Source organism: Salmo salar, chromosome 18, assembly GCF_965601325.2.
Source record: "Salmo salar chromosome 18, fSalSal1, whole genome shotgun sequence".
In the NCBI taxonomy this organism is placed as follows: domain Eukaryota; kingdom Metazoa; phylum Chordata; class Actinopteri; order Salmoniformes; family Salmonidae; genus Salmo; species Salmo salar.
Genome location: NC_138308.1, coordinates 76,368,756 through 76,394,199, shown reverse-complemented (window position 1 = coordinate 76,394,199; position 25,444 = coordinate 76,368,756). Strand labels below are relative to the sequence as shown.

The 25,444-nt window shown below is 42.9% G+C and overlaps 1 protein-coding gene across 12 annotated transcripts in view; it reads right to left on the bottom strand.

Moving 5' to 3' along the window:
• Positions 1–25,444, bottom strand: part of LOC106577626 (adhesion G protein-coupled receptor L3) — a 360,961-nt gene that overhangs the window by 228,129 nt on the left and 107,388 nt on the right. For all 12 annotated transcript variants that reach the window (XM_082965148.1, XM_082965150.1, XM_082965143.1 and 9 more), the window contains one exon: positions 55–268. In XM_082965148.1, the coding sequence (XP_082821274.1) occupies positions 55–268 (214 nt within the window). The remainder of the gene's footprint in view (positions 1–54; positions 269–25,444) is intronic.

Below are 25,444 nucleotides of genomic sequence, written 5' to 3'. Positions count from 1 at the left end.
GTCACTGTCCCAATACGTTTGGAGCTCATTGTATATAGAGGTCTAGATTCTTACCTCTGGGACATGATCTTGTAGGCATCGGGAAGGTAGCAGCGTGTATTTTCCATTTGCGCTGGGTCGGCGTCACAGATCTTGTCGTCGGTGCGGCCGTAGTTGGCACTCTCAATCATGATGACGTCGGTGCCCGGGCAGCGCAGCTCAATGGGGTAGCTCTCACACGACAGCTCCCTCCTCACCACCGCCATGGGGATGGGAGCTCGACTGAAGGCTGTGGGTACATAGACAGAAAATAACGTCAGCAAAACCTGCGTAACACTGGGGATATTTACCATGTGGGAATTGAACCTGGGTCTCCCACTTGCCAGCCTAATGTCTTAACCATTAGCGCAAGATAAACAGAGAAAAAGATGGAGAGAAGGTGAGGATAGAGCAAAGGTCCAAGGTCAGACATTGGGACGGAGGGAGTGGGGCTGACAGGGCCTTTGTTGGGCGTGGGAGGCACAATTACATGGCTGTAGGTTGTGTGGGAGAGGGAGATGGAGAGATATGGTGAAAGGTCAAGAGTTCAAAGCGAAGGAGTAGGTGGGGAGCATGTTAATTGTGTTCATGATGACAATCCAACCAGTAAGACCAATACAGAAAAAAAGGAACGAGAGAGAGAATGAAAAACATTCATCATCCGAAACGCAGATGATCAATTAACGCATTAATCATGATGTCGTTATTCAATTAGAGCTGAGAGAGGTGGCCACACCCACTTAACAGGGAAAGGTGGCGATTGGGTCAAAGAGGGGTTAACTGCTAGCACTCTGGCAGTATTGTCATTGTTTACCGCAGGCAGCCAAATGGCAGGAGACCAGGAGACCAGAGCCTGCGGTCTGTCATGCCGTTTCTGCTTTGCCTCTTGCCAGAGGAACAGAGGAAACTCCAGGGGTTTGGTGTTTACAGTGGGAATGAAAAAAACGAGTGGGAAATGTAAACATTGGGCTGAGAGATCGCAGGGGACCGTGACAGTTTTGGATTTTCATAAACACCCCTTAACAGAAGTGTCTGTGTTGCAGCGCCAACACTGGACAATGGGTACTGACTGCAAGCATTTATCATGGGCTGGAAGGGGGCTAGACAGCCTGGAAGTGTGAGAGCCATTTACCTGTGTGTGTTTTGCCTGTGTGACTGTATGCCCTTGTGAAGCTCTCTCCCCCCTCCAGGAAATTCCACTACAATCTGAGCCGCTATGAACAATCTAAAAGTTTTCATGGTGCCACTTTCAACCCTCCCTGTAACGACAGCTGGCTTCTAGCAACTAAGGCACTTCCACTGATACAGACTGGATTCCAAATCGCACCCTATTTCCTTATTGTGCACTACTATTGACAAGAGCCCATAGCGGTCTGGTCAAATGTAGTGAACTATGTAGGGAATAGGGTGCCATTTGGAATGCAGTCTGTATCAGTGGAAGTGCCGTAGTTGCTAGAAGCCAGTTGTCATTATAACAGAAATCGGACGTTTGAATAATTTCCCCCGGTTTAAGGAATGAAACATATCAATTATCTCCTACTTAATGGAAGGTTCTCGCGCTCTCTCTCTCTCTCTCTGAAAACAAGTGATCCGGATCTTATTACATTTCTACTTTTAATCGAGGGAGAGAAGAACAAAATAATTGATGGCTGATTGTCCTTTCTATTCCATGGTGCCCGCTTATCAAACATTTGATATAGCAGTGTTATAAATACAATGAAATGTGTTGAAAATCTATGAAGAGGAAGTATACAACAATATTGAACAAGATACATGAAAACTGTTGCATGAATCTACTGTAAGAAAAATCTGTGACAAACCAATTACTTTTAATAAGCTTGTTCAATTTCAATATTGTGCGGCTAATTCAATCTACAGTCGTGGCCAAAAGTTTTGAGAATGACACAAATATTAATTTCCACAAAGTTTGCTGCTTCAGTGTCTTTAGATATTTTTGTCAGATGTTACTATGGAATACTGAAGTATAATTACAAGCATCTCATAAGCGTCAAAGGCTTTTATTGACAGTTACATGAAGTTGATGCAGAGTTAATATTTGCAGTGTTGACCCTTCTTTTTCAAGACCTCTGCAATCCACCCTGGCATGCTGTCAATTAACTTCTGGCCACATTCTGACTGATGGCAGCCCATTCTTGCATAATAAATGCTTGGAGATTGTCAGAATTTGTGGGGTTTTGTTTGTCCACCTGCCTCTTGAGGATTGACCGTAAATTCTGAATGGGATTAAGGTCTGGGGAGTTTCCTGGCCATGGACCCAAATTATCAATGTTTTGTTCCCTGAGCCACTTAGTTAAAAAGGCATTGTTCGTCACCAAACTGTTCCTGGATGGTTGGGAGAAGTTGCTATCGGAGGATGTGTTGGTACCATTATTTATGGCTGTGTTCTTAGGCAAAATTGTGAGTGAGCCCACTCCCTTGGCTGAGAAGCAACCCCACACATGAATGGTCTCAGGATGCTTTACTGTTGGCATGACACAGGACTGATGGTAGCGCTCACCTTGTCGTCTCCGGACAAGCTTTTTTCCGGATGCCCCAAACAATCGGAAAGGGGATTCATCAGAGAAAATGACTTTACCCAAGTCCTCAGCAGTCCAATCCCTGTACCTTTTGCAGAATATCAGTCTGTCCCTGATGTTTTTCCTGGAGAGAAGTGGCTTCTTTGCTGCCCTTTGTGATACCAGGCCATCCTCCAAAAGTCTTCGCCTCACTCACACCTGCCTGCCGCCATTCCTGAGCAAGCTCTGTACTGGTGGTGCCCCAATCCCGCAGCTGAATCAACTTTAGGAGACGTCCTGGCGCTTGCTGGACTTTCTTGGGCGCCCTGAAGCCTTCTTTACAACAATTGAACCGCTCTCCTTGAAGTTCTTGATGATTCGATAAATGGTTGATTTAGGTGCAATCTTACTAGCAGCAATATCCTTGCCTGTGAAGCCCTTTTTGTGCAAAGCAATGATGTTTCCTTGCAGGTAACCATGATTGACAGAGGAAGAACAATGATTCCAAGCACCACCCTCCTTTTGAAGCTTCCAGTCTGTTATTCAAACTCAATCAGCATGACAGAGTGATCTCCAGCCTTATCCTCGTCAACACTCACACCTGTGTTAACGAGAGAATCACTGACATGATGTCAGCTGCTCCTTTTGTGGCAGGGCTGAAATGCAGTGGAAATGTTTTTTGGGGATTCAGTTAATTTGCATGCCAAAGAGGGACTTTGCAATTAATTGCAATTCATCTGATCACTCTTCATAACATTCTGGAGACTATGCAAATTGCCATCATACAAACTGAGGCAGCAGACTTTGTGAAAATGTATATTTGTGTCATTCTCAATACTTTTGGCCACGACTGTACACTGAACAAATATATAAACGCAACCTGTAAAGCGTTGGTCCCATGTTTCATGAGATGGAATAAAAGATCTCAGAAATGTTCCATATGCACAAAAAGCTTATTTTTCTCAAATTTTGTGCCCAATTTGTATTTTTTTACATCCTTGTTAGTGAGCATTTCTCCTTTGCCAAGATAATCCATCCACCTGACAGGTGTGGCATATCAACACGCTGATTTAACAGCATGATCATTACACAGGTGCACCTTGTGCTGGGGGACAATAAAAGGCCACTCTGAAATGTGCCGTTTTGTCACAACACAATGACACAGATGTCTCAAGTTGAAGGAGCATGCAATTGGCATGCTGACTGCAGGAATGTCCACCAGAGCTGTTGCCAGAGAAGTGAATGTTCATTTCTCTACCATAAACTGACTCAGTCGTCATTTTAGAGAATTTAGCAGTACGTCCAACTGGCCTAACAACCGCAGACCACGGTTATGCTGTTGTGTGGGCGAGCGGTTTGCTGATGCCAACGTGTGAACAGAGTGCCCCATGGTGGCGGTGGGGTTATGGTATAGGCAGACATATACAATGGACAATGAACACAATTACATTTTATCGATGGCAATTTGAATGAACAGAAATACCGTGATGAGATCCCGAAGTCCATTGTGAGGCCCATTTTTAAAAGATATCTGTGACCAAGAGATGCATATCTGTATTCCCAGTTATGTGAAATCCATAGATTAGGGCCTAATTAATTTATTTCAATTGACTGATTTCCTCATATGAACATGTTACTCAGTAAAATCGTTGAAATTGTTGCATGTTGCGTTGACATTTTGTCAGTATAAAATACTTGTAGCAAGCACCACAATACAATAAGCATAATTTATATGGAGAGGATGATGCCATCCATATAGTAAAACAATAAATACAGCAAAATGTGACCCAAAATCCAGATGGCTATGTTTTTACAGTTCTATCCAAAGGCACATGCACAGCCCATTGCATGGGATGGTTACCATAGAAACATTGCACTGAGAATTGCAAAATACTTATCACCCCCTTATGATAAAGTACCAAACTGAATTTAAAAAGCCATTTTGTCTCCGCGATCCCTGAAATCAATAAATGATTTCATTTTTATCTCATTTATTCCACATTCTGTTTCATATTATTCTCTTGCTATGGAGTAGCTCATTCTCAAACGCAACGCCACATCAATTTATAAGCAGATTTGAGTTCTATTGAACTGTGCTTTGCTGAATAGCTCGCCTAAACATGAGTTTGCTCTCTGAGTATTATTGATCTACTTCAATTCACTGGGCAGTGGGCAAAGTGCCGTAGTTATTCTATAAGGCAAGAGGATCAAATTCATCTTTGTGGCATTTTAAGCAACACAGTGTGCCATCCTAGGTTGTTTGAAATCACAGCAATTCATAGTAGGATATTAACGTTTTTCACAAGTTATGGTGTTAATGTGTGCATCACTGGTAACACTTCTATATATGGTGTACACACACACACACACACACACACACACACACACACACCTGTAATGAGTCTAAATCTTCAAACGTCATGACCTACAGTACCAGTCAAAAGTTTGGACACGCCTACTCATTCCAGGGTTTTTCTTTATTTTTACTATTTTCTACATTGTAGAAGTGAAGACATCAAAACTATAAAATAATACATATGGATTTATGTGGTAACCAAAAGAGTGTGAAACAAATCAAAATATATTTTATATTTGAGATTCTTCAAAGTAGCCACCCTTTGCCTTGTTGACAGCTTTGAAAAACCCATGAATAAGTGTGTCCAAACTTGACTGGTACTGTACGCAGCTTCAAACGTAGGCCAGATTAAATTGGCAACAGACATATTACATCTAAGGTATGTTAGACCAACATTGAGAGAAATTAACTGTATAAGGGTTCCCATGTTATTCTCAAAGATGGGCGTCGAAACTAGCATAGCTAACTATAGCCTATGCTATCTATGCTATGCTATTTATGCTATGCTATCTATGCTATGCTATCCTATGCTATGCTATCCTATGCTAACTCAACATGAAAGGATACAAAAGGCACCAGCATCCATTTTAAAGTCTCCTCTGATTATTTTGATTGAATTATTCGGTTTGAATAGGTCTGAATAAGATGTTGGGATATTTATTTTTGCACACTGTTCAACCAGGGTGAAAGTAGATTTAATTTCTTCCCGGTACGGGACCTCCACATTTTTTTACAATTCTAATCATAGAATTACATATAGAATCCCAATTCATTTAGATGTCTCCATCTGATTGTCAAACAATCACGTCAAAAGGCTACCTACGCATGTTCATCCACTCTAAAATAATTCCCACATCCATATAGTGCGCTACACCCACCATTTGAGAAATGGAAATCTCTTACAAAGCACCAAAAAGTGTAATGAATGACATTCGGCAATTGTGAAATAGGCCTACACTTGAAACCTGAATTGATGCATCCACTGCTGTCCTCGCGTCTCGGTCTTGGCAAAATGTCACTGTTATTGTCATACCACACCACATTTTGGAGCGTACTTCCACATGTTTTCAAGTCCATTTGCTAATATTTTATGACACTGACATGCGGTCGTGATAAATAACAGTGTAATAGCTTACAGTTTTCTTGGCATCTTTGTTTTAATTATTGTGATAGGCTTATGTTTTACTAATATAGCATACACACCACCCCCCCCCCGGCTCATTTCCACCGCTGCTTTAGAATAAATCAGATGTACCACCCTGACTGTACACTGACAACTGATTGGGCTATTAGCATGACCTCAACATCCCTTGAGGGTCTTAAAAAGGGACTCTCACTATAACCTGAAGCCAAGGCTCATATTTTCAGTTCAAGTTCTCAGAATGTTAGTCAAGCTATATCTTCCTCCCAAATATTAAAACAAGGAAACAAATGAATCAAAAGTCATTCAGGAGCCAGATTCCCTAATCGACTAATGTAAGCAAGTAACCAAACGCCCAAAATAGGCTTGAATTACCAGAGTAGTCAACAATTCTATGTAATTACATTTGTACCCGGAAGTGGCAATGGATAGGGCTCAGATTCCCTGTCTACCAACACCAGCATCCTGCCTGTGTGCCCGTATCACCATCTAAGGCCAGACACCCACCTATAGCTAAAAAGCAAGATGGAGTCTCATTGAAAGTCCTTACTGATATCTAAGCTCTCAGTTCTGTTCTGTTCCACTTTCTCTTTCTGTAATCCTTGAGGAATATTCTTCTGTAGTTTTATTCCTGCTCCTGAGAATTTCCCAGGATAAGTCTCTTGACGAACGCTCTGCTGAATACACAGAATTGTGGGAGAACTCGCTTGATAAAACTTTGAAGTCAAATCACCTTTTAGGCTAAAGTGAAGAATGATATCTTTACTTCAACTTTTCTTCAACTTGTCTAAAAGTGTTAATTCACACAGTGAATCTACAAAGAGCGAGTCATTTCTACAGACATGACACAATTCACAAATTAATATTTAAAAATGCAATTACTCACCAAAAAGGGAATTCTAAAGGTCATTGGAAATAATGGTTGAGAGGAAAATGTCGCTCTTCCCAAGGTTTCTAATGACTCGGAGAGGCAGCAAATTGAAAACCAAAAGATGAGTTTGATTGCGGGTCTTGAATGCGGATTTCCTTACGTAATGGGGGTAAATTGCATGTCCTCAAGAGGGCTTGCATGTAGAGCAGCACTGAGGCCCCGGGGTCATTGAAAAACAGCCCAGACCCTCTTACCTCCTTCCCGAGACACCGGGAACTTTGGGTCAGACAGAGCTAACTAGCAATGACATTTAAAAGTCATAATTAATACCAAAACAGGCCCTCGGGGTAGGCATTTCAGTTAATCTCCCAAGAAACAGAAAAACTGTCCGATTGAAGGGGGGCCAACGACTGCAGACATTATGATTAGAGAGCTTGTTTGTGTAAATGGCTGTCATAATGGAGATAAACACGTCTGGTACGATTCAAAAGGGTCCCTATACTGACTTGTGCAATTATTCAACTCTTCCAATCTCAACCAGTTTCCGACAGCACCAGCTCCAACACAGTCAGTGATGATTTGAGATAAACCTGCCATCTCAAATTAAGCCCGGATTGGGAAACACGCCAAATAAAAACTTCAGTATGAAAAGTTTAGCTAATATTATGAAGGGATGGAGTATTTCGTCCCAGGAGGCAGCTTGTTTCCGGCTGCAAACTACACATACCGAAACAGAGGGCGGACAATTCAAATGAGCTCTTATTGAAATGCATTAATGATGGATAGAGAAATGGAGGAAGGGAAAGATGGAGGGAAGGATGGATGGAGGGAGAGAAGGGCTGATTCAACACATCAAACGTCTGTCTCCCCCACGTAGCTGAATCTGCTCGGCCCACAAAACGGGTGATTAATTAGCGCATGAATCATAATGTCGTTATTCGATTAGAGCAGAGGGAGGCAGCCACACCCACTTGCGCTTTATGGTGAAGGAGATCGTGTCACCTGTGGCAAGCCGAGACGGTTTGAGGAAATGGAGGGTAGACCTACTTTAAAAATTGCTCTTAACGGTAACCATTTTTCCATAAAGAACAAAGAATTGTTCATTTTTAAGTGAGAAGCTAGCATAATGAGTAAATTAAGTTTAGATATATCCCCAGGCAATCCAAATCTAAGGGCTCCTCTCAATAGAAAAGGATAAGGAGACTATCATAAGACAAGACAATGTGTACGCTGTGCTTTTGAATGAAGGTAGTCAATAAAAAATGTGACTCACATGTAGACATTAATCAAACACACTCTGCAATGCAGAAAAATGTCATTGTTTTCCCCAAAAAATTATTCCATAGAACCCTTGATGTGTCTGAAGAAAAAAAAAACGCATGAAATGCCTGTCATCGAAGACTGCACACCCAATGAAACACGGATAGCTCTCCAGTTCCAGGTGTTCCTCAGTGGGTCCTAGATTGACAGGCCCTTCAAAATCACACCAATTGTTGGCTTTTGGCGCCTCAACCGGCGCTGTGGTTTTAGTGTAATTAGCAATTAGCATGAGTCAGTCTAACGGGGAGAAAGCATGGTCTGAAGACACCTTCGGCTTGCCAGTGGAAACAGGCAATTTGTTTTGTTCCCACTCCTCTTCATCGACACACATCTTCCAACGCCTGGCAACACACCAAGCTCGCCAGTATAGGGGAGGTGAGTTACGCTTGACAGAGCTAGTGACAAACTAACACACCTGCCTCACCTGTCAATCTAGCAGTCAGACATGCTGAGGGAGGAAATTAACTCTATTTACGTGAGTGAATTACTGAATTAGCCCCAAGGTGAGATACAGGAGGACAAAATCAGCTATGTCAATTGCAGAGGCTACATCAACTGCCTGAGTAACACCTTAACCTCACTAGATCACTAGATAACCATGTAAGGTTTTAAAGGTGGGCTGGTATAGTGGATGTTGGTGGGACTAAAGGGGCCATTCAGTTTTTTACTTCAAATTAATCATCCCATTTCACATACAGTACCAGTCAAAATGTTGGACACCTACTCATTCAAGGGTTTTTCTTTATTTTTTACAATTTTCTACATTGTAGAATAATAGTGAAGACGTCAGAACTATGAAATAACACATATGGAATCATGTAGTAACCAAAAATGTGTTAAACAAACAAAAATATATTTTATATTTGAGATTCTTCAAAGTAGCCACCCTTTGTCTTGATGACAGCTTTGCACACTCTTGGCATTCTCACAACCAGCTTCACTTGGAATGCTTTTCCAACAGTCTTGAAAGAGTTCCCACATATGCTGAGCACTTGTTGGCTGCTTTTCCTTCACTCTGTTGTCCAACTCATTCCAAACCATCTCAATTGGGTTGAGGTCGGGTGACTGTGGAGGCCAGGTCATCTGATGCAGCACTCCATCACTCTCCTTCTTGGTAAAATAGCCCTTACACAGCCTGGAGGTGTGTTGGGTCATTGTCCTGTTGAAAAACAAATGATAGTCCCACTAAGCGCAAACCAGATGGATGGAGTATCGCCACAGAATGCTGTGGTAGCCATGCTGGTTAAGTGTGCCTTGAATTCTAAATAAATCACCAACAGTGTCAAGAGCAAAGCACTGCCACACCGTCACACCTCCTCCTCCATGCTTCACGGTGGGAACCACACATGTGGAGATCATCCGTTTACCTACTCTGCGTCTCACAAAGACACGGTGGTTGGAACCAAAAATCTCAAATTTGGACTCATTGGACCAAAGGACAGATTTCCACCAGACTAATATCCATTGCTCATGTTTCTTGGCCCAAGTAAGTCGCTTCTTCTTATTGATATCCTTTAGTAGTGGTTTCTTTGCAGCAATTTGACCATGAAGGCCTGATTCACGCAGTCTCCACTGAACAGTTGATGTTAAGATGTGTCTGTTACTTGAACTCTGTGAAACATTTATTTGGGCTGCGATTTCTGAGGCTGGTAACGCTAATGAACTTATCCTCTGCAGCAGAGGTAACTCTGGGTCTTCCATTCCTATGGTTGTCCTTATGAGAGCCAGTTTCATCATAGTGCTTGATGGTTTTTGCGACTGAAATTTTCCACATTGACTTACCTTCATGTATTAAAGTAATGATGGACTCTCGTTTCTCTTTGCTTATTTGAGCTGTTCTCTTCTGTATACCACCAGTACCATGTCACAGCACAACTGATTGGCTCAAACGCATTAAAATGAACTTTTAACGCACACCTGTTAATTGAAATGCATTCCAGGTGACTGCCTCATGGAGCAGGTTGACAGAATGCCAAGAGTGTGCAAAGCTGTCATCAAGCAAAGGGTGGCTACTTTGAAGAATCTCAAATAAAATATATTTTGATTTGCTTAAAACTTTTTGGGGTTACTACATGATTCCATATGTGCTATTTCATAGTTTTGATGTCTTCACTGTTATTCTACAATGTAGAAAATGGTAAAAAACAAAGTAAAACCCTGAGTAGGTGTGTCCTAACTTTTGACTGGTACTGTATGTACTGTAGACACTGGTAGAGTGGTGGCCTGCCCATTATGGCGTTAGCGGCGGCACCCCACCTGTGATTGGTGATAATTTTTTCGCCAATCACCGGCCACCACTGCACTGGTACAGATGCTGTAGATGATGAATATGAGGCTAGAAAGCTGCGAATTGCCCCTTTAAATGAATGCCAACAAGGGCTTAATTTAATTAAACACTATTAAGTGCTGAGCTGTAGCAGACCTAAAAATAAGCAGATGACAAAAGGAGGATGATGCTCTTCCGGGTGTTCAGAGATTGATACTCCACTTCAAAAAGCAAATTATAGTTAACTACGTGGAGGTCAATTTCTCTTCAGCTCAAGGAATTTCTTGGATAATTCAGAGTGCGGTTGAATGACTTCATTATTCTCGTTGAATATACACGAGTTGAAGTCCATTTGACAAATTTCTTCCCTCTCTTCCCTCTTTCTTCCCTCTCTTCGCCCTCTCTCTCTCTCGCACGAGAGAGAGCGCAAAAGCGCGAGAGCGAGAGAAAGTTGGGCTTTGTTCTGCTACCCGTCACATTGACATAGCTTGTCTATTTCCTCTCCTGTCATCTCCCCCATCTTCCCCTGGCTGCAACCATCCCCTCAGGCTTCTGTGTCGCTCTGGGGACATTATGGGCCAAAACTAACACCACCTCGTTCCCCTCAAACCACCCAGACACACACCCACACTAATTGACACAGACACACACACAGAAACACAAACACACAGGCCTCCACGGAGTTGGCATAACTCAACTTGCCCTGGCCGCGACACAAAGTTTAATTGAGGTCAAAAAAATAAACAAAGATGCTTTCCTTGCGTGAGGGGGTGTCACGCTCTGACCTAGGAGAGCGTTTTTTTTCTCTGTTTAGTTAGGTCAGGGTGTGATAGGTGGGTGGGCATTCTAGGTTTTTGTTTTCTATGTTTTGGCCGGGTATGGTTTCCAATCAGAGGCAGCTGTCTATCGTTGTCTCTGATTGGAAGCCATAATTAGGCAGCCTTTTTCCCTTGGTTTGTGTGGGTAGTTGTTCTCTGTTTTGTTAGATTAACCTGACAGAACTGTCGGCTGTCATTTTTGTTTATTTGTATTCAGTGTTCAAGGTGAATCATTTTTTTTTATCATCTGCCGATGTGCTCTAGAGCGAGGCACTTAACCCTAATTGCTCCAGGGTCGCCGTTGATAACAGCAGACCCTGGTCATGATGCCATTCTCCGAGAAGGTTCTCAGGGGGAGTTGGAATATGCCAATTTCCAATTCATATGCGAACACATTTCCAATTCACACATGAGTATTAACACACGCTTGTATATGTGTGAAATAGGACAAATATAAGCACCAACCAAATTATTATTATCAAACAGCAACACCTGACAGCACACAAGAACTACATGGAACTACATTTAGCCATGTGAAACGAGACAGCAAGACTCACCACACAGTGTCTCACAGCAAGACTCACCACACAGTCTCACAGCAAGACTCACCACACGGTGTCTCACAGCAAGACTCACCACACAGTGTCTCATTTTTTCTCTCCTGCTATTTAAGACTTTAGTTTTTCAGATAAGAAAGCTATGTTGTCTGTATCCATCTACTGTGAAAGTTCCATGACCGAATGACTAAGGGAAGTCACTCTAAATACCATTCAGCCTGACCTTAGACCTGTTTTATACAATTCAGGCCTTAGGCCTATCCTAACCCTGAAAAGTTTTGGGAGTATATTTTCCTGAGTTTTTCCTATGACAAAGCGTTCACGAAAATCCTCTGTAATGTTGTAGTGAATAGGAAAATCCTGCAATGTTCCAGTCTGAAAGGCATCCAAGCCACAAGTTAATTGCATCAACTGTGCTTTTGTGAGCATAGACAGCGTAAACAAAGTATAATGCACGCCAATACTGACAATCACCATGGATAATAGTCTCTTTAGCCACAATATGATGTGGATTGCCATTGCAGTATATTCGAGACAACACTGGTGTGTGAGGATCCCATCGGGTCATGTTTGTCAATGGAAACCACGACCTCATAAACTGACAGTGGAAAGCACTTAATCTGTTCTGACCTCAATCAGTCGACACTGAGAATAAACTACCCTACGCTCGCTCACACTGACTACATCCCAAATGGCGCCCTATTAATATGCAGTGCCCATAGGGCTCTGGTCAAAAGTAGTGCACTATATAGGGAATAGGGTGTCATTTAGGATGCAACCTCTTTCACTCTCCCTCACACGGATTGTATATTCAACAGCAGCAGCCATGGAGAAGACATGGACGGGGAGAAAGGAGTACTTTTCAGCAGCAAAAGGAATAATAACGGATAATGCATTTGACACAAAGCCCATATTGGCTCGGGATGAGAAACTCGTTGCGTTTGTTATGAACTTGAAGACACTATGTGTATGAGAAATGTGGCAATATGTTTGTTTTCGTGTTTGAGGGTACGCTAAGTAAGAAAAGGAGGAATCTTTAATTTTGGCTTGCTCTGCTGCTTATAGCGTGGAAAGTCGCAGAGGAAACAAAGCTAAGTTCATAACTGATGTATCCGCATAGAAACTCATTTGACTTCAGATTCAGCAGGCTTCTTCCCGTGAGATATAAACATACTTTATTGGAGCTTCCTGCAAATAACGTACAGTAGCCTCCATGATAAGCTTAGGTCATTTATGTATTCCACATTCTTCCTGTCTAACGCGATTTTTGCTGCAGTTTAATATCTGAGGGGTAAAAAGCATGAATTAATACCAATTATGGCTCCAAGCAGTTATGTTTACTTGCATAATGAAAAACACGAATTATTCAAATGCGTAAATTAAAATGGGATTTCATGCATATGCATATATCCTAATTTACTAACTAAGGCACATAGCAACATTTATATCATATCTAAATAGGTAACTGTATCAGATGCAACTGGATTAGCAAACTGCTGAACTGTTAAGCGATTGAGATTACGCAATGATACACAATAACGTATTGTGTGACGAAGTGGGTCCTACAGAGGCAAAACATTAAGAGACAGTTCGAAATTTACTGGGGTGGTCCAAAATAGGTTGTCTAACAAAACATTTTTGTTTTGGGGAGGTTTGTGTGATTTTTAAATTGGGCAAAGTGAATTCTTTCCTTGGTTTACATTACATTGTACAGGTTTTACTATATAATTTATTTCATATAGCCGCATTTCCTCATCTGCTTACATGCTCCTCCCCTAATCAGGTGTTTTGGTACTTCCTTATGCACTATTTTTTTCTGCCCACTTACTATACAGTCAACTCTATCCTGCCCTCTATCAACAGTGGCAATAGCGGAAGGTGGATCGTTTGTCCAGATCTGCAATAGGTTAACTAGCAATCATACCATACATAAAATAATTATAATCTGCACTAATTGTCTATATAAATCCACAAGAACATGGAATAGCTGATAGGCAGAGGAGGCCAGGTGCGTCATTGCGCATGAAATAACAGTCAAGGCATGAGACGCAGCTCAAAGTTCCCCTATCGATGTTGCTTAAGCCATACACATTTTATTTACTATATATCGGATGCCCCTATTCACATCTCAAAATAGTCAAAACATTTATAAAATAGTGATTCATGTAAAACTATTATTTTTAATCTATTTTTTTTACCAATTGAATGATGTGTTTCGCCATTGTAATGTAGTAGTTGGGGTTCGGTTAAAGCTCTGTGAATCACATTATGGCAGGGGCGAAAATCTGATATGGAGGGGACAATTACATGAAATTTTCTCAAGAGAAATTCCTGAGGGGGACACCAAAAGTAGTGCTGTAACACATAGCCTACATTGTAATATGGTAAATGTATATTGAGGAACCAAAGAAATAAGGTGTTTGCCGTACTCCTAACTACCGGTACCCAAAACTACACAACTAATCACAACAGCAATACCATTGCCTTTAACAAATCTTAGTTCAGTCACCAGTGTAAGTTGAGAGTGGGGGTATCCATGGCATTTTACAATTATGTTCCTATTTTACAAGTCCAAAAAATTGAGAACCTTTCATAATGTTGCCAAACAAAGACTCAACAAACTTACCTGAGACTCCCTGTCTCTGCCAGTCTGTCCCTGCATATCTGTCCCCAACTCTGCTGTCTGTGTGCCATCTGTTGCCTGCTCTGCCTAATGACATCATTGTGAAACATTACCATTAGAATTTCATTTCTTTCTTATGAACATTTTATCAACTAGTCTTTGAGATATTAGGCTACTAGGGTTCTTACTTTGCGTTTTGGTGTACTGAAAAATACTCTGATGTCCGTCTTTTTAATTTTTCTGTCATCTTTCTACCTGGCTGGCTGGCTGGCTGGCTGGCTACACATACAGTGTGTAGGTTATTTACAGTAGGAGATGGGCTTCTATCATCTTATCTTCTATCATTCTATTTGGGCTTCGATCTAAAAGGTAGCTAGCAAATGTGAAACGGATTGCAGTGACAAGAGTTGACAGCTGTATGAGTTCACCATTTACACAACATATGCTGCAACCTTTTGTAATTTTAATAGTTTGTTTCATATTGGCTGGCTTCCAACAATAGCTGAATTTGCAAAGCTAGCGAGCACCAATTCCGTTTCAGTGGTGTTTGCTATAATCTTTGCTACCCGGGTTAAATAAAGGTGAAATAAAATAAATAAATAAAAGTTCCCTTGCGACAATTTAGATTTTGCAACGAGACCATTAAATATATTTAAGACAATGGTAGAAGAGAGTGTAGTTCTGTTCAGTTTGGACTTCAGTTTATCGCTAACCTTATCACAGGGACTTTGAAGCACTAACTTACATCATCTGCATGCTGATCTTGGAATAAATTGACGATAGCAAAGATTCCATCTTTGACGACGCCACATAAATGGAATAGGTACTAGCTAGCTTAATAGTTAATATTTGCGCGCTAGCTCTGCATATTCAACTAGTGTGTGAACCCTGCCAACATAAAACAAAACATTGCTATGGCGCGATTGACTGGATGAACCTCACGTCAGTTACGTGCATTGAGTGCCTTTCAGACAGTAGACACGACCCCTCTGTTACCTTGCCAACTAAGGAACTGGCAGTGGATCAAACCATTGTGAGGCAAAGGGTGGGGAGGTCGCAATCTTTTGAAACTTAAAAGAACGCGCTATTAAGTGTCTATAATCAGCACAATTGCTTTCATTGCGTATTATTAATATTATTTAAATGACATAGTTATGTTTACAGTGATATATTGGGGGGGGACAAATCATATTTTTCCCAGGATGGGGGGGGTCGTGTGTCCCCCGTCCCCCCCGGGATTTCTGCCCCTGCATTATGGGAATCAAAATAATCATTTCTGAATCGCAAAAAGATGTATATTTGCTGTAAACTTCCTTTTGAATAGTGTTGGTGCAAAACTAATTGTATATATACTTTGAATTGATTTGGATATTCAATTTAAGGGACATTGCAAAATAGATGCTAGTAGTCAGCCTGAAGTAAACACTTCTAAAGGTAATAAATATAGCCGATCGGTGCTATAAAATCCACGATGCATGCTGAAACAATCCTTCAACATTTTTCTCCAAAAACCTTCCCGATTAAATGTTGACTTCAAAGTAGGCCTATCTGGCAGAATGATTTTATGATGATTTATCAACTGGGTGCACATTTGTTTTGAATACTCTGCCATCACATGTGCAGTACAGAAACATCGCTACCCTAACACAAATGTACTGTGACTAAATCTCGGCTGGGACATGCTTTCAAATGACACAAATAGTGGATTAGGGGGAAACCCTGACTGGGTCTCAAGCACTGGTCCCTGTGACTGTCATTACAAAACCATTATACTGTCACAATCCTTGCTACATTATACATGATACAATTCCTACCAAGTGGGTTAACCCTATTGGCACAATGCATAAGGCATTTGCCTTTCACGCCAGTGACCCGGTTTCCCTTCCTTGTCCTGCCGTTTGCTACACTGGTGTCAGAAGTGGGATGGCGGCCGTGCAGCCATCAGAATGCGTGGCTCGGACATGCTCGGGGGGCTGATTAGTCGAAGGGGGGGGCTGATTAGTCGAAGGAGGGGGCTGTGTAGTAAACCTTGCTATATGAACCACGTTACAATTCCCAGCAAGTAGATTAACCCTATTGACACGAAGCGTAGGGTGTTTTCTTTCACTCCAGCAACCTGAGTTGTATTCCCTGCGCCACAGTTTGCTACAATACCGAAAAGCTAAAATCTCTCAGTGAGGTCACTAGGTGTTGTACAAAAGGTTGTTTAGTATTATTACAACAGGTATAACTTTTATTAAATAAAAATAGATTTTTGTGGTTTTGCCTTACTTTAAAAAAATGTTGTATCCATTATATTGCTCATTAAATTTGTACGGCCTTAAAGTCAATAAAATGATAATACCTAGACTAGCCTACACCACCACAATGCAATGAAAATGTGAATTATGGTGAGTACAATTATTGTACAAGGCTGGAAACTGCAGTTTTGTACAATTTGAATGATGTTGCAAAAGCCCTGTTATTTGAACGTTTCAACCTATTCATTTCATTTGGATCAGTTGTGAGTCTACTCGACAGATTATAAAGTCTACTAAGGCACAGTGCAGGACAGTCTGGCTGTATTGTTTACTTCTGATACTGATGTGCTGTCTGTTGCCTGATCATCATTCTTCCCATGTCGTCCTATATAGTGTAGCCACATAGGCTTATGCTACCAGCCGGCCCAGCTATTCAGAAAAGCTTAACACTCGTTCTGCCTCCTTTTCAATCCGAGTGGTTGTTCCATGACCTAGAAACTAACGCTTCAATATCGCCAAAATATTTGTCATTTCACTTTTAATATGTATCACCTTATGTGTGGCATAAACACAACCACTCACATTTTAGTCTGATTAGGCTACTTCTAAAGGTCTCCTGTAGGCTACCTGCACACATTCCAAAGAGATATCCATCCCCCCCAAAAAATAAACCTTCAATGACATTGGGAGATTGTCAAGCCAATCCTTCGACAAGGAGTAGGAATGGATGTATTTTCTGTTTGTTGAGATAGACGTACTCTATTTGATTGTGGTGTTGAAACCGTAAACCATGATGAAGCGCTCGAAGTCATCGCTATGCAGTTATGCCTGGACTATTGGTTGTGTGTAGTGCTTTCGGCACAGACACCTTTTGGTGGAAAGTTGATGCAGATATTTTATATAAATTATAAATATAGCATAAACATTTTTAAAATCTGATTTCCCCCTAGCTGATCATTGTCTAAAGGCGGCTCTGGTCTTAGCGTAATGACACAAGCAGGGAGAGTGAGCGCGTCTGTGGTAGTCGGCTCATCCTCAACAAAAGCTTGCTGAAGTGGTCAAATCGATATCCATGTTTATAAACACAGGGTTGCTCCAGTTATTGTTATTTGTGGTGGTAATCATTATTTTGTAGTTAATTCTATGAGGGGGGGTGCAATCTTTTATACAGTACAAGGGGAGGGTCATGTGAAAATATTTTGGGGAGGGGGGTGCATTTGACGCCCGGGTGTTGTAGTAATGGGGGTAGGATGGGATACCCGTATACTACATGGAAGATGCTAGCGTAGCTTTCATACAGTAGGCTAAGTGCAGAGCGGCACCATTCATTGTCTCCCTCCCTCCCTTCCATCTATCCCTCCGGGGGACCATCGAGGGGGGGGGGGGGGGGGGTTGAGGACACACCCCCTTCCCCCAAGGGAGGCTTTCTAGGACATTCCCCCAAACATACATGCATGGTGGCCCCATTTAGCCCAGATTTACAGAAGGTCTTCATCCGTCCGGCTATATCCAGGACGATGAGGGCAGTGCTAATCTCGAGTCTCTCTAGGTTACTGTAGTCTACAATGGCGCTAGCTAGCTAGCGTAGGATAGTGTAGCTACAGCGTGGGTAGCGTAACGTCTAAAACACATGTGCTGGGTGACAGAAAGCTCATGTTCTGTCGGTGCGCCTGAGAGATCACAGCAGCGTGAGCAGTTAATTGAAACGCATGGCGGAGCCCTCCGCGAGATTATTATTAACAAGAACCTGCCAGTCATACAGCGACACGCTAAAGGAGAGAAAGATGGAAGATAAAAAGAGGTGAGGAGAGAGATGAAAAAGATGAGAGGAGAGAAAAAGGAGGAGAGGAGGGGGTGGCGGAGGCGAGAACTCGTCGATACCTAGCTCTTCGACCGCCCACAGAGAGCAGGTCATCTTATTGAGCGAGCACGCCGCGGTGCACGCAAATGGTGTGGCATTGCTTCCATCAACCTGGGTTTCTACGCTACATCTGCAATAGCAACAGCACCCAGTGTACCCTCTGATTGCTTTTTGGCTTCCCATGTTTAAAATGAAAGCTAAAATCACACACACAAGGCTATTATGTGAAGACAAGCAGCGGGACTTTGAATATGCATGGAAAGGGATGTCGCCGTCCACGTGTGTTAATAAATGAACTGCAGCGTGAAATGGGAAGACGTGTCAAAAGTTTGGAATTTTGGACGACCGTCAGACGTACACAGTACTGTCAGCATGCAGTTCACTTGAGAAGTATGAACATGGGGTGAACACGTTTCACGCTCACACAAAATGGTATACCTATGGCTCTGGGTACAATACTTGAACCTAAATATGCGTATAACTTTGTAAAGAAAAACACTAATGAGCATCAATAAGAAAAGCAGCACTAACCCACTAAAAATGTCTACACACTTAATATCAGGCCTTACTCAACAATGAGCAGAGTACACACAGTCTACAGCATGTCCCTTTCAGAGGGCCTATAGAGACATCTCGTGCCAAAACGCTTGATGCTGCACTGCAGAGTGACGTCCTTCTCTACCGTTTCCACTGCGCTCTCCAGCCCATGTCACGAAGCAGAAAGGACTGCATTATCACGGTGAAAAAGGATCCCCTTCAAGTCCCCTATGCCACTGAACAAGGGCCAGTGATCGGTGTGTGTGTGTGTGTGTGTGTGTGAGAGAGAGGGGGGGGGGGGGCGACACTGGGGAATGTGCACCTGCAATGTTTCTCACTTGACACAGTCAGTCTTTTGTGGGATCCCCCCATGTCACATCTATCTCCAGGGAAATCTCAGTGGTTTTCCAGGGTGAAAATAAATGACAGAACCCCTAAAAGCCAGCTCATAACTATTGACTTCTCTCAGTTTGGACTACCCTGACATTCAAGAGACAACATAATACAGGGGCTATATTTATCAAGCTTCTCAGAGTAGTAGTACTGATCTCGGTTCAGTTTAGCCTTTAGATCCTAATGAATCCGTTTATTATTGACAAGGACAAAGACGGGCCAAGATTATTTTCTGGGGATGCAGTAAGAGGGAAGTTGTTATACATCAAATATAGCACACGCAAAACATTTTTAAAACGACTACAACTGACCTTAAACTTGCTCAGGAACATCTCCAAAGTAAATACATAAATATGATGCCTTAAGAAAGATACCGGACGTCCAAGCACTTCATTTATTGTCGTCTTATCTTCCTTGACGTGTACTGTACTGTAACCAGGTGTGTGCAGTAAAAGGTGGGAGATGAGGGTCGGTGGGGGAGGAAAGCATTCGTTCCTATCACGTCTCCCACCTCCAACAAACATGCAGCTAACAGCCTTAAGATGTGCCCGGGGTGGACTTAGGGGAGGAAAGTGGGAGGTGACTTCACAGGGGATCCATCAATGGCTAAATTGACAATCTCTCCAGGGGCCTGACAACTCCGTATGGGATTGAGGGCAAGATGTGACCTCAAAGACTGAGGGGACGGGGGTTATGGGGGAGTGTGTGATGTCGAGGAAGTTTGTGTCTTTCTTAGATCCCCTTCAAGATACCACTCTTCCATTCAAGGAGTACAAAGATAGCCTCAAATCGGCTTGACCCTGACATTGTTTCAAACAAAATGTGGAGGGAGAAGGGCCTCCTTTGAGAGAAGGCTGTGTATATCTGTCGCTCTCCTTCCTCTCCCTTTTTTCCTCGAGCACAATTAATAAGGAAATAGAACGGGCAGGCCAGCTTCCCAAAGGAGGCCGCAGCTTCTCTCTGTAATACAGCCCTTCTTTTGTCAATGGGTTGTATTGAATTCCCTCCAAGGCTACTGTGCCACATTGAAGGCCATCTCCAGTATCCCTCCCTCTCTCTCATTCTCTTATCATCAAGGGTCTACAGGGGCTAATCTGTCTCACTGTAACATTTGATCCCAGTCTTCGGTCCCAATGCCGACTTTACAATACTTCATATATTGATTCACCCATTGCTTTCTACTAAGCTAAGAGTAGAGAGAGAGGAAAGAAAGCAGAGCGAGATGGTGGGGGTGAAAGAAGGTGAGAAAGAGAGAGAGGTAGGGAGAGAGACGGAGAGATCGTATAAGCGTCTCACTTCGTAATTGGACCACCGTTCTTTTTCCCCCCGCTTTGAACTTTAGTTTCAAGCAAATGAAATTATATACCTTGTATTCTCGGTTTTGAAGAAAAAAAAGCTCAAATTCTCCCTCGGTGGTGAAGTGGTAAAGTGCCATGTAAAAATGAGAGAGCTGGGGAAAGCAGTTTGGATTGACTGATTGGTCAGCATTGTCCTCTGAGCTCCATTAGGAAGACATTATCATTGTCCTCTTCAGTGGACCAATTGGGATAATACAACCAGGTGGGATAATACAACCAGCTAACAATACCGGACTCAAATCAAAGCTCACATATACTGTAGAACAATGGCAAGGATTTGATTAATGATATGCTAAATGTGGAATCTTAAGGTACCTGTGTGCCTTTTGTGGCAATTTAGCTTGATATGGTCAAATTATGATGTTCGGTCGACACTTGGACGGAAAAAAGCACACCCTTAAAACAAATAGGCCAAGGACAAGTTATTGTGTGCTTGAGTTGATGTTCCTTCGTTCTCAGTGGACATAGGGGAACCTGTTCAGCAGGCCATCATAGCAGTTGTATCACGTTGGCGCTTAAACTGCTTCATTTTGAAACATGAGCCATGTGTCCCATGTCTCTAAACAACACCACAACACAACAAACCAATCAATGATGATTGGCTAATATCTATATTGGACCCAGGAAGTAAAAATGCACATCTGTAAAAAAAGAAAAAAAAGTTCCCAATCTACAGTAGCCTATTCTTTGTTTGAACGGCATGCTCTTATGAAATCAGATTCATCGAGATTCAAATGAAAAAGCCCATGCAAAGTGCATAAGGTCTAACCCCATATCCAATTTGCATAAGAAGTGTCTAACTGCAGATAATCCCCGTAATTAGGCAAGCATACTGTATGACCATCAGAGGTGGATATAAATTGTTGTTGCCGTGGTGACATATAGTCAGGAAAGGGGATAGAGGACAGCCTTGCCTTTTTTCCCCACCCACATCGTGCCTGTGTGTGAATATGGTGTGTGGCGCCGGAAGAGTTTACAGGGCCAATCATATATAGCTTTGGGAGATTTGTATAACTATGAGCGGTATGAATATCAGGCTTCTCCTGTTTGATCGTAACACCAACAGTATCCTATCCTAGCCTTTCCATTGCATGCAAATCAGCCAGATAAGTAAAGGGTTGTCAGTGTTTTATAGCTTCATGCTGTTGCTAGTATTGGCTTAAGCATCTGGCGTGTGGTTGATACACAGATCTATCTGCCGAGCTAAATACTTCATTATGCAAATTGATAAAGTGACACGCTCTCTCGCTCTCAATGCATTGTCTCTACTTGGCGTATGTTTGTCCCCGCCTACCTGCTCACTTGCCAATTTTTGCCCAACCCCTGGTGGTTTGTAGAGGAGCCTTTTTGCGCCTTGTGCTCGTTTGAAGGATCACTCTGTAATATTTATCTGCCCAGTCCGCCAGGCGCCACAGGCACACATTACTCCACCTAATGTAAATCAACATCCTCCGCCACTTGACCCTGCTGTCAATATCCGTCCTCATTAAACGCTATTCCATCCACCACAAGCCATGTTAAATGGCATCACCCGATGCTTACCGAATTATGCAGGGGGGGCCGCAATAGGAGGATTCTTAATTCATTTGGGGGGGAGGGGGGGGTTAACCCTGCGAGCTCAAATGCCCGGCATTGCTTAATGTTACCGTCATTTGTTTCACGCGTGTTCTGAGCTCTGACAGCACTTTGGCAATGGCGGAGGCACACGATGGACGCCACGAGAACATGAAAGCACCTTACCACTCAAGGATGAGTAGGAACCAGGTAATGGCTCCTACTCATCATTTAGGTATGGTAGACAAGAAAAAACGTCTCCTGAGCCTGATACCAAAATGCCAGGCAGTTAGAAAATGGCACCGGAGGGAATTGCTGGCGTTTTATGGGCACCTAACCAACTGTGGTATTTTGTGTGTTTTTTTCCCATTGTTTTTTAACTTATTTTGTCCATAATGTTGCTACTACCATCTCTTATGATTGAAAAAAGCTTCAGGATATCAGAACAGCGATTACTCACCTTGAACTGGAAGAAGATTTTTTCTTTAATGAGTCCAACGCGAAGTATATAATGCTTCTCTGAGACCAGGCCCAAATCCTTGTCATTTGCATGAAGATGGATATACAGAGGGCGGAGATCGGGGTGCCTTGTGAGAATTTGTCGGCGAATGGGTCACCCGCTTCTGGAAAATAAACTGGATGATCTCGGGCTTGAGACTATCCTACCAACGGGACATTAAAAACTGTAATATCTTATGTTTCACCGAGTCGTGCAGAACGACGACACAGATAATATACAGTTGTCTGGGTTATCCGTGCATCGGCAGGACAGAACAGCTACATCTGGTAAGACGAGGGGTGGTGGTGTGTGTCTATTTATCGATAACAGCTGGTGCGCGATGTCTAATATTAACACAGTCTTGAGGTATTGCTCGCCTGAGGTAGAGTACCTCATGATAAACTGTAAACCACACTATCTACCAAGAGTGTGTATCTATATTTTTCGTAGCTATGTATTTATTTTTCGTAGCTATCTATTTACCACCACAAACCGATGCTGGCACTAAAACCTCACTCAACAAGCTGTATAAGGCCATAAGCAAACAAGAAAATGCTCACCCAGAAGCGGCACTCCTAGTGGTCGGGGACTTTAATGCAGGTAAATTTAAATGCATTTTACCTCGTATCTACCAGCTTGTGTAATCAGAGAAAAAAAAAACTCTAGACCACCTTTACTCCACACACACAGAGAAGCATACAAAGCTCTCCCTCACCATCCATTTGGCAAATCTGACCATAATTATATCCTCCTATTCCTGCTTACATGCAAAAACTAAAAGCAGGAAGTACCAGTGACTCGCTCAATACTGAAGTGTACAGATGACGCGGATGCTATGCTACAGGACTGTTTTGCTAGCACAGTCTAAAATATGTTCCTGGATTCATCCAATGGCATTGAGGAGTATACCACCTCAGTCACTGGCTTCATCAATAAGTGCATCGACGAAGTCGTCCCCACAGTGAACGTACGTACAGATCCCAACCAGAAGCCTTGGATTACAGGCAACATCCGCACCGAGCTAAAGACTAACGCTGCCGCTTTCAAGAAGCGGGCCACTACTCCAGACACTTATAAGAAATTCCGCTATGCCCTCAGACATACCATCAAACAGGCAAAGCATCAATACAGGACTAAGATTGAATCCTACTACACCGGCTCTGACGCTCGTTGGATGTGGCAGGGCTTGCAAACTATTACGAACTACAAAGGGGAAACAAGCCACGAGCAGCCCAGTGACGCAAGCCTACCAGATGAGCTAAATGCATGAGAATACCAGATGTTCCCGATGTGAGCAAGACCTTTAAACAAGTCAACATTCACAAGGCCACGGGGCTTTGAAAGGCTGGTGATGGCTCACAACACCATCATCCCAGAAACCCTAGACCCACACCAACAGATCCACAGATGTTGCAATTTCAAATTGCACTCCACACTGCCCTTTTCCACCTGGACAAAAGGAACACCTATGGGAGAATGCTGTTCATTGACTACAGCTCAGTGTTCAACACCATAGTGCACTCAAAGCTCATCAATGAGCTAAGGACCCTGGGACTAAACACCTCCCTCTGCAACTAGATCCTGGACTTCCTGATGGGCCACCCCCAGGTGGTAAGGGTAGGCAACAACACATCTGCCACGCTGATTCTCAACACGGGGGCCCATCAGGGGTGCATGCTTAATCCCCTCCTATACTCCCTGTTCACCCACAACTGCTTGGCCATGCACAAATCCAATACCATCATTAGGTTTGCTGATGAAATGGTAGGCCTGATCACCAACAACGATGAGACAGCCTATAGGGAGGAGGTCAGCGACCTGGCAGTGTGGTGCCAGGACAACAACCTCTCCCTTAATGTGAGCAAAACAAAGGAGATGATCGTGGACTACAGGAAAAGGAGGGGTGAACACACTCCCATTCACATCAACGGGGCCGTTGTAGAGCGGATCAAGAGTATCAAGTTCCTTGGTGTCCACATCACCGACAAACTATCATGGTCCAAACACACCAAGACAGTCGTGAAGAGGGCACGACAACACATTTTCCCCCTCAGGAGACTGAAAAGATTTGGCATGGACACCCAGATCCTCAAAAAAGTATACAGCTGCACCGTCGAGAGCATCCTGACCGGTTGCATCACCACCTGGTATGGCAACTGCTCGGCATCCGACTAAGGCGCTACAGAGGGTAGTGCTAATGGCCCAGTACATCACTGGGGCCTAGTTTCCTGTCATCCAGGACCTATTTACTAGGCGGTGTCAGAGGAAGGCCCCAAAAAATTGTCAAAGACTCCAGTTACCCATGTCACACTGTTCTCTCTGCTACCGCACGGCAAGCGGTACCGGCGCACAGAATCTAGGTCCAATAGGCTCCTTAACAGCTTCTACCCTCAAGCCTGCTGAACAATTAATCAAATGGCCACCCGGACAATTTACATTGACACCCACCCACCAATGTTTTTACACTGCTGCTACTCGCTGTTTATTATCTCTGCATAGTCTCTTTACCCCAATTT